This window comes from Seriola lalandi, unplaced genomic scaffold, assembly GCF_002814215.2.
Source record: "Seriola lalandi dorsalis isolate HSWRI2012SDOR001 ecotype SW California unplaced genomic scaffold, Sedor1 jcf7180002054347, whole genome shotgun sequence".
In the NCBI taxonomy this organism is placed as follows: Eukaryota; Metazoa; Chordata; class Actinopteri; order Carangiformes; family Carangidae; genus Seriola; species Seriola lalandi.
The window spans coordinates 488,742-498,832 of record NW_019524900.1 but is presented as its reverse complement, the minus strand read 5'-3'; the positions used below and the strand labels follow the sequence as shown (position 1 = coordinate 498,832).

General features: G+C 42.1%; 1 protein-coding gene across 1 annotated transcript; it reads left to right on the top strand.

Moving 5' to 3' along the window:
* The first annotated feature begins 13 nt into the window (after window positions 1–13).
* gabrd (gamma-aminobutyric acid type A receptor subunit delta) lies at window positions 14–9,179 on the top strand. Its single transcript, XM_023407838.2, has 7 exons — window positions 14–1,873; window positions 3,255–3,475; window positions 4,753–4,835; window positions 5,067–5,204; window positions 5,666–5,803; window positions 6,899–7,110; window positions 8,066–9,179. The coding sequence occupies exons 1-7, from the start codon at window positions 1,826–1,828 to the stop codon at window positions 8,390–8,392; spliced, it is 1,167 nt and encodes a 388-aa protein (XP_023263606.1). The 5' UTR covers window positions 14–1,825; the 3' UTR covers window positions 8,393–9,179.
* The last annotated feature ends 912 nt before the right edge of the window (window positions 9,180–10,091 follow it).

The following is a 10,091-nucleotide window of genomic DNA, read 5'->3' as shown; positions in this document are numbered from 1 at the left end:
ACACACACACACACACACACACACACACACACACACACTGCCCTGTGCACTTACACGCCTACACTGATCATCATAACGCAGCATCATGTGGTCACTACATTCCTATTGATGTAATGTGAACATGAAGCTCCAGGAGGAAGGGCTGTTATGACCATTAGGGAATCATGTGTGTTATTTGGGGTAATTCCCTTCATTCAACTCATATCTCATGGCCTTTTATGTGGAGTTATATTTGTGTCATAAAACATCAAATAAACACGAAACTTACACAAATAAAACAAAACAAAAAAACAGATTCATAAATTTGTTTTGTAAATGAAATAACATTCACAAATATGAATTTGCACTCAGAAATATTTTTTTGGAGCAGTCCAGTGGATTTCACATTGGAGCTGATGCAAAAATCCGTTATATAAAACAATATTTAGATTTTTCTTGGGAGAGATAAATCAATCTTAAATGATATTTGTGGAGCTTTTTCTTCCCAATCATTCGATGGGGAACTCAGAATTCCATATGCACATAATTTTATTAATATGATTAATATTTAGCATATTGTGTGAATCCCACTGTATTTTGGAAAACATTTTTTTACACTATATTCATTTATATTACACTATTACATTTATAAATCGGCAGATGCCTTTTTTTCCCCTAAATAATTTTTCCAGACTTTCAAAATAAGAGTTAAATATCATTAAAACATTGGAAGAATATCCCTAAAACAACCAGGACCGTGTTCAGCAGCACGGTGGGAATGCTTCAATTTATTTATGCTACATCTACAGTGGCCCAGAGAGCTCAACAAAACTACAACTTGACAAAGCACAAGCAAATGAAAACTACATCTTTCCTGCTGCTCAGCTCTTTTGGCCACAACATGTATCAGTAGCTAAGTGCTGGTATAATTTCCCGAGTGCAAATACATTTGTGGATGCTGTTTGCAAATGCGCTGTTACTGCATTTGCACGGCACACGACACATTTGTGAATCTGGCCTCATTTGTGTAACGTACGTTGCATTAAAGTTTTATGAAACAAAATGAATTTACATAAACAAAGCAGTGGATTAATGGTGAGACTGTGCACAATGCAAACGTTTCCATTTTATAAATAGCAGCGTAAATGGCGTTTTGTAAGACGAATATGTTATTATTAATCCGTGCACCGCCACTGGAGGATGCTATGTAAATCAGCCAAACTCATCTCCCCTGCTGACCTTGGCGTACAGTAACCCTGCCACTGTAAATCACCTCACACTGTACACGCAGTGCATGGTCAATAGAATATCATTTAGCAGAGTCGGTTATGGGACGGTGTTGACTGGTGGGGAATGGGAATGTATGATTCCTTAATGTTCAGTATAAATAGCCTTTTTTCTGTTCTGCATCAGAGAGCCGCCTCGTAGTTTCTGCCCTCGAGCGTCCGATCACAGGGGATCACTCCATGCTAATCATATGGCAAACTATGAAGTGAAGACATTACGACGTGTGTGTGTGTGTGTGTGTGTGTGTGTGTGTGCGTGAGTCCATGAAAGCCCAGTGCTGTTTCTGAATGCCCACAGTGTGATGTGCCACTTAGCATGGTTAAACTGGATAATGCTTAATCTCTATGCGCTGTAGGAGTGCTTGAGACGTGGGAGGGAAACAGATGGCTGATGGGAGTGAGGATGGGAGGGACTGATGGATCCAGAGTGAGCAGAGAAGGTGTGTGTGTGTGTGTGTGTGTGTGTGTGTGTGTGTGTGCGTGTGTGTGTAGGGGGGGACAGGGGACGTTTGCCTTCTTTTCTCACTTCTCCCCCCGCAGGTCCACCAGTGAACGTGGCCATGGCTATCGAGGTGGCCAGCATTGACCACATCTCCGAAGCCAACATGGTAAAGTATACGGTCACTCTCTCTCCTTCCCTGTTTTTATTTATTTTTAATTTTTTTTCTCCCTCTGATGTTCTTTATCGTCCCTAAACTCCACTTTACTGCAGCAAAGATCAAAGATTCTCTATTTGCATAATCCTGATTTATCCCACTTGAGGGTTTGAAAGTACTCAGTGTGAACATGTGTGACACATCGGCTGAGTTGTTAGATAATTTGATACTTTCATGGATTTCGTGCCGTAAGAACCAAAAGCTGGTGGGACGATTCATGTCGTGTGTGTGAGGCTTTGATTCTAGTCCAAACAAACAAATTCATCATTTTTCCTGCTTCAATATTTGAAAGAAAGTCCAACAACCAATGATGAAAATCAGGGTAAATTCATAAGTTGTTTTACAAATAGAAGAGTGATGGGTTTGATACAGATGACATCAGAATCAGCTTTTTCCTCCGCTGTAGTGAAGCATAATAAGTAGATTTCTAATAAATGGTTTTAGATTTCCACCAAATTATGTGGCAACCCTTTATTTTACACCTTACACATATAGTTTTCCCAGTTGAAACCCATGTTTACACTGTTTCTTTAAGGGACAGGGAAACAGGAGAGGTTTAGGAAATGAGGAAATCTAAGAGGGAAGATAAAGGTTGTTTCCACTCTTACATTCAGATTCATCTTTAATCCCTTATTTGTTATTTATCACTTACACATTTATTTTTTTGTCAATTTTCATCTAGTGTAATTATTTCATTATTTGTTCACTTATTTATTTTTGTTTATCTTGGATAATGTTCAAATCCCAGGGACAATCTTTATACCTTTAAACCATCTGTTTTATACCTGTGAATGTACGTTAATATCATTTTATAACAGTTTACTGTCTGTGTAACTTCCTTTGGCTCAATAAACATATTTGATAAAACATTTTCCACCAAATTAAAATAATTAAAGACTTTGTCCAGCAATTTACTTTTGCACTCAGTTAAGAAGAGGACAAGATATTCTGATTTTTTTTCTGGGTCAAGCTCCAAAAATACTGAATCTCACACTTCCTGTAATTTTTGTCAGAGTTGACAAAACTCTTCTAAAGCCACAAAAGACATTATTCAAGTGTTGACAGGCTGAAAGCTGCTCTTCGTGTTGAAGAAACATATCTCCATGGATAAAATTGGTGGAGTTTCCCTTTAAGTTTTGTATTTATGTGGCTCTATAGTGACTGTAGTGAAGCAAGAAATAACTTTAAACCTTTTTTTTCTCTTAATACTGTACAGCTCATGCCCATGACTCAGCCGCTATATTTGTGTGTGTGTGTGTGTGTGTGTGTGTGTGTGTGTGTGTGTGTGTGTGTGTATGTGTGTGTGTGCGCGTGTTGTTGTTGTTCCTGGCAGGAATACACCATGACCGTGTTCCTGCGGCAGAGCTGGCACGATGACCGCCTGTCCTACAATCACACCAACAAGACGCTGGGGTTGGACAGTCGCTTCGTGGACAAGCTGTGGCTCCCCGACACTTTCATAGTCAACGCCAAATCTGCTTGGTTCCACGACGTGACCGTGGAGAACAAGCTGATCCGCCTGCAGCCCAATGGGGTCATTCTGTACAGCAGCCGGTACGAGCGAACAGTCCACCGGCGAGACTCCTCACCGCTCCAGTTTATATATCTGGGGACTATTGCGTTCACCTTTTTTCCTTCTACATTCTTATTCTTGCTCGTTTCAGATTTTCAATTATCCTCTTTTTAAGCTTTTGACTGCATCTCGCAGACATTTGGGAGCACAGATTGTCTCTTGTTTGTTGTCTTTATGCATCAACGTCTCTCAGGACAATCTGAGAATAAACTGTTTACCCTGTGGTAACTTCCTGGACTTAAAACAATCTGTGTTTGTGGTGAAGGCAAAGAAATCACCGAAAGAGCTAAAATCAGGCGTTAGTGTGTAATAGTAGGTAAGGAACCATGAAATTTGAACAAAAATCAAAACCAGTTCAAGCCCTGGGCCACAGTTGCTGCTGCTCTCTAATCTTTCACCTCTGTGGTTAAGGTTTAAAGAAATGTTAAAAAGAAACACCAAAGTTAACTCTTGTCTCTATCACGTCTTTTCTTTTACTGAACTTAGCGCGCTAACCAGCTAGCCTCCGTCGTCGTCACTTTCAGATAGCGACTCACCGCGGCCTCCGATCTGCCTGGAGACGCAGCGAAGCTCAGAAGGTGTATGGAGCGCTGCAGGAATGAGTCCTAAAACCCAGGAGTTAGTTGTATTTTGCACTTTTTTTGAATAGGTCATAAAACGACATAAAATACATCAGTAAATTACTCCAGTCCTGATTTTCTTTAAGCTTCTACATCTGTTAAAAAAGGCTAACAAGTGTCTAAATGAGACCACAGCGGTTGTCAGAGAGAACCAAACTACAAGTTGTAGTTCGGTGGTGATGACGTTGAAGTCATGTGACCGTGGTGTCTTTGGTTTATAGGCTAACATTAGCTTTTTACTTCTGTTGATTGTATTTAGGCTTCATGAGTGAAGGTGAACCTGCTGAACTGAACCTGTCAGGATCAGAAACTGTTGTTTGTCACACAGTTTTTTTGTTGAGGGAACCGGGATGACGCCAACATCCGGGTCGACCAACAAAAAACACGCCATCCCTGCAGCTCTATCTTATAACCTCTTGTCTTGGCTGAAGCTGCTGGCGAGCGACAACCACCGCCGCCTGCTCTCGCCAAGAAACCTCGTCCAGGGGCAGAGAAAGCTCACAAACAGCCCCTCTAATAAATCACTGAGCTCTTGTTCAGCTGACAATACAGGATTCTAGTTTCATTGGAAAGATACCAGATATGAATGGATCCAACTGTGTGAATATGAAGAAGAGTTTCTTTCTTTTCTTCCCTAGAATCACTTCAACAGTGGCGTGTGACATGGACCTGACCAAGTATCCCATGGATGAACAGGAGTGCATGCTGGACCTGGAAAGCTGTAAGTTGTGGTTTACCTTCAGCTCTCCTCCACACATCCTGTAGCACAAAAACATTTGTTTTCTTGATTTACTACTGAAACGTTTTGCCGTCCAAGCGCACTGACATCCATAAAGGGTTATTATCACGAGCTCCGACCGTTCCTCAGCGCCGGGGAGAAAAATGCTACGTGCTCAGCACTTGTGGGTTGCGCTGATTAAATGTCTGGTCGTCATCTGTCATTTCACCCCAGACGGTTACTCCTCAGAGGACATCGTGTATCACTGGTCGGAGAGTCAGAGACACATCCACGGCCTGGACAAACTGGAGCTCTCCCAGTTCACCATCACGGACTATCGATTCGTCACTGAGATGATGAACTTCAAATCTGGTGAGCATTCATCTTGTTTTCCTGTGTTTCTCCAGGTGTCAGGTTTGGATGCAGCAACAACCTCTCTGAAAAAACCCTTTGCACGTTTTCCTCTGTGTTTTATGCATTAAGCACTAGTTTTTGGACTTGGCTCGTCTCATGTTGGAAACCTCTGCAGATTCTTTTTGAAGCGAGAGTTTTGTTTTGTTTTCTTAACTTCAGGCGCTTCTGTGTTTATATTTGATGCATAGAGGGAATGGATCAAGCCAGGTTTGCTGCTGAGCCAGGCAGGAGGTTTAGGAGATGATAGGAGTTGCTGCTGGGAAAACAGTCTGCAACACCAACTTAACATCTCACATCTTGAAGTTTCGCCACTAGTGGCACAAGCCTGCAAACACACGTTCTCTGTGATATTTTCCTGATGGATAATTAGCTTCTTCGCTAAAGGAATTAAACATGGCGTCTGTTTTCTTCTTCCCCAGCGAGTCTTCGCTTCCAGCTGAGACGTAACCGAGGCGTCTACATCATTCAGTCATACATGCCTTCGATATTACTGGTTGCCATGTCGTGGGTGTCCTTTTGGATCAGCCAATCAGCAGTCCCTGCTCGTGTATCCTTAGGTTGGTATCAGTTTGATTAGGACTCTTTTAAATTCTCTGAAAATGTGAAAGTTGTGACTAGAATAGAAATGTGCTGACCTGTTAAACCAAGTAAAAGAAAAACAATGAGCCCAGAAATAAATGACTATGCTAACATGCCGATGCTAAGCAGGTGTAACGTTTACCATGTTTGCAATCTTAGATTAGCATGTTAGCATGCTAATATTCACTATTTGAGTAGCATTAAACACAAAGCACAGCTAAAATTGATGGGAATGCCATTAGTTTTGCAAACTTTTAGACACAAACACAAAGTGTTCACTCTGAGACATAAATAGCTGTACTAAATTTAATAACAGTCCATCCAACAGCTGTTCAGACATTTCACTTACAGCCACTGATGTGAACGTCAAGCTGCTGCTGAGGAAAAGTCAGAGGAGCACCAGCGTTGAACCATGAAATTGTTTAATTACAAATAAATAAAATTTTTAGACCTAAATCATGTGAAAAACTGATATTTTTGCTGCAATAAATCCTCTAATGATGCAGCAGCCTTCTTGGTAAACAGGTTCACAGTCCCAGGCAGCAACAGCAGCGTCTGTTGTCAAAATGTTCCCAACTTTCAACTTTAATTTGTGTTTGTTTGCTTCAAATTCACAGGCAAGTTCAGTTCGTCTGGAACTTTTTCGTTCTCTTTGCTCTCCTCTGTCGTTTCCTTCTGTTTGTCACTTAAAAGTAAGAGATGTCAGAATTAACCAAATGATGTTCCAGACAGCTGACATGATGCATCGTAGAAAGCTATGTGTTTACTTTTATTAATATCGCAGCGTGTGTTACTCAGAAAATCAAATGAACCACTCTGCCTGATTCCTTAAAGGAAGCCTATTTATTTTCTTTCTCAGGTAATGATGAGGCTTCTTCTGCAATGTGGCAAAAATAAAAGCTTTTAAATGTGGTGGCTTGTTGTGTCATGTGCACATACAGAGTGAGAATAGCTGTGGGAAATGTCCGGGGCCCTTAGCCGTCAGGATTCGTGGCCCCCTGAACAACATGGTTGAACAGAACCTGCTCCAGATGTTTCACAGCCTCATCTGTCCTCCTCTGTTCTTTCTCCAGGCATCACAACCGTTCTGACCATGACCACACTGATGGTGAGCGCCCGCTCCTCCCTCCCCCGAGCGTCGGCCATCAAGGCGTTAGACGTCTACTTCTGGATCTGCTACGTCTTCGTGTTTGCAGCGCTCATCGAGTACGCCTTCGCTCACTACAACGCTGACTACCGACTCAAAGAGAAGGCCAAGGTGAAGGCCAACAAACTCAGCTCCGAGGTGAGGAAATCACTCCCATTATGTTCTCCCATCAACACATAACAGGGCTCAGCTGCAGGAGGGGGGGTGGGGTTGGGGGTTGTTGTGAGTAATGAGCGTGCCTCTCAAACATAGACCGGGTCCGAGGATCCATTCAACTGACCTTCAGCAAGACAATGAATCTCTATAGAGCATAATGGGAAAATAGAAGATGGCTCCACAGGGAGTTACAGTGACTCTCATCGTACTGTCTGTTTCCTTTGCTGCTGACGTTCATCTCACTGGGAGAAACCTTCAGAATAAGATCTGTCTCGATTGTGTTTTATTTTTTAATGAACTTTCTTTCGAATAAAGAAAAATTAAATAATGAAATAACAAAAGAAAAATGAGGGTAACGACAAAAAACGTGAGTGAAACTGAATATTACTGTGCTGTGATTTAAACCAATATGTGTGTGTTGATATGAGTTAAACTGCAATGACTTACTAATGTCACTGCAACATCCCAGGTCACAATAAACCAGTTTTTCTTTGATAATCAAGACTTGAATTTGAGGAATCAATAAAAATGTGTGCTGTGTGCAGTTCTGGACCGTCGTGTTTCCTTATCTACATATCACGTATTTTTGTTGCAAAAATGAAGTTTAAAGTTTAAAATGTCAAGTGTTTCGACAAATAAAAAGGACCAAGAACCTCTGTGTCACCAAAGTTATCCAGTAGAATAAGACAAAAGCAAGAGACGCTTTGTCAGAAAGTGTTTGTAATGAAGAAAATAGCAGAAGATGTTTTATTCACGTTGTAAAACCTGCAGTTTTTAGGAGGAGGGACTCAAAACGTAATTTCTGTCTTTTCATATTAAGTGTGTTTTCTCATTTTCCTGAACACAACACAACCGGTCCAGCAGAGAGCAGATGAGCTAACTGCTGAAAACTGAACTGAGAGAGCACTTACATGTCCCTCTGTCTGTCTCCCCACAGTCCATCGTAAAGAACGGCAAACAGGCCATGGTTCTGTTCTCCCTGTCGGTCACTGGCATGAACCAGGGCGTGATGATTTCCAGCCGTCACGGCCGGACCCAGCGCTCCAGCAGTGAGATCCCCGGGGAGGGGGGCAGCGAGGAGGCCGAGCCGAGGAGGAGAAGGTCCAAGCAGCCGGAGGAGAGCGAGGAGGAGAAGAAGAAGTGTTGTTCCAAGTGCGTCTGCAAGCCCATCGACGCCGACACCATCGACATCTACGCCAGGGCCGTGTTCCCTTTCACGTTCGCCGTGGTGAACGTGATCTACTGGGTGGCGTACACCATGTGAGGAGAAGGCAGCGGGTCTGTGCCAATGGCCGCCGTCCAGGGTTGTACATAAGAAACTGCTGGAGCTTTGCCACTTCAGTGCTGGCAGACTGGTGCAGCTGAAATATAAACTACTGCAGGCCTCAGTGGAAAGAAAAAACAACTTCAGAAGACATGAAGTGTTACGACCTGTGAACATGGAAATATGGTAATTAATTGGAAGTAGTCATGAGTTTAAAAAGTGTTAACAGGACTTCACATCTTTAAGTGTGAATACAAATATGTGTTTTCATGAAGGCGAAAGGACTGTGTTGCCTGTTGGAGACTCACACGCTCAGTGAAAACACTTCGACCAACCGTCCACATTTTTCCGTGTCATCCTGCTCCATGAACTGACTCAACTCAACACGGGACACGACAACAAACCAACCAACCAACCGAACGACCGACCAACCAACCATCCTGCTTGACGACCACCGGCTCACATCTTTCAAACACAAATAAAAGCATAGTTAGCCGAACTGACTCCAAGCCACGATCCGGAGTGAACCGCCTGTTATCTCCACGAGAAAACGCGCCGCCCGAACAAGAGGATAACAAGATGAGGTGTACTACTATTCTGCATGGCTGATAACTCACGCACCCTCGTCCCCAGTCATCGCCACCCCTCCCTCTCCTGCTCTTTCTCCTTTGGTCCTCCACCCTTTTTTTTTTTTTTTCCAAGTCATTTTTTTGTTTTGTTTAGGAGTGTCTTATCTCCTTCTGCCAGTTCTGCCTGTTTCCTCACCATTAAATGACTTCCTCCACTACCTGTGTGTGTGTGTGTCTTCAAATGTTTACTTGAATCTAAAATCCAAATGGTTGTTGGGTATGAATAATAATAATATAATAATAATAAATGCTGAAATCCCTCCTGACAGACGCTCTGTGAATGCGGGATCTCTTAAAACTAAATTTTTTAGCTGCAGTGAATATTATTTCAACACGAAGGCTCTAATTTGAGGGATTATGAATAATTGACTTGCATGTTCATCTCACAGCTTTGTGCTCTATTAATAATTCCAGACTCTTGTCTGTTCTTCGTCTGAACTTGGAAATTGATTTTAGGAAATTTTGGGGATGAGAAAGCGCCACTGCTTCCCAGTCAGAGAACGTCATGCTTTTCTTATTAGATTTAACGTAGCGGAACTTCCTCTGTGGTAATCACTGCACTCTCTGGACTTTTCTTACTACATTTTAATTTGATCTTTTAAGTTTAAACAAATTCTGTTAGAAATTTAATCAAAGGATTTTACAAACAACATCTTGAACAAGTTTTCAAGTATTAAAATATTATTGTGCTATTCTGAGAACCAGCAGGACTAAAGTTTATCCTGCAGTATGGAGACACCAAGTATGCAAGCTATCAGGAGATCCAGTCATGTTCATAGACTGTAAATAAAGATAGACGTAGCCTCCGTGATGTCACCCACTGGCGTCTGAAGAGCGGTTTTGAAGCTCAAAGTGACCTACTCCACCATTGCCATCTTGGCAGTTCCTGACTCTGCCCCTAACCAAGCAGAGACTTCGGTGTGGTTTGTGGCAAGCAAACGCTCACCCACCTGTCACTCAAAGCAACCACGCCCTCATTCCTTCACAACTTTAGTCCTTAATAAAATGTAAACAGGTGAGTTATATAAACAGGTGTCATGAAGGAGGAAATTAGCTCAAGAGACCAAAAC

What these genes read in the sequence shown, in the direction of transcription:
- gabrd (XM_023407838.2), top strand. Translation starts at nt 1,826, where the DNA reads ATGGCTATCGAGGTGGCCAGCATTGACCACATCTCCGAAGCCAACATG. An exon ending in CATGCTGGACCTGGAAAGCT is followed by an intron (nt 4,836 to 5,066) that starts GTAAGTTGTGGT and finishes ATTTCACCCCAG; the next exon opens with ACGGTTACTCCTCAGAGGAC. An exon ending in CCCTGCTCGTGTATCCTTAG is followed by an intron (nt 5,804 to 6,898) that starts GTTGGTATCAGT and finishes TTCTTTCTCCAG; the next exon opens with GCATCACAACCGTTCTGACC.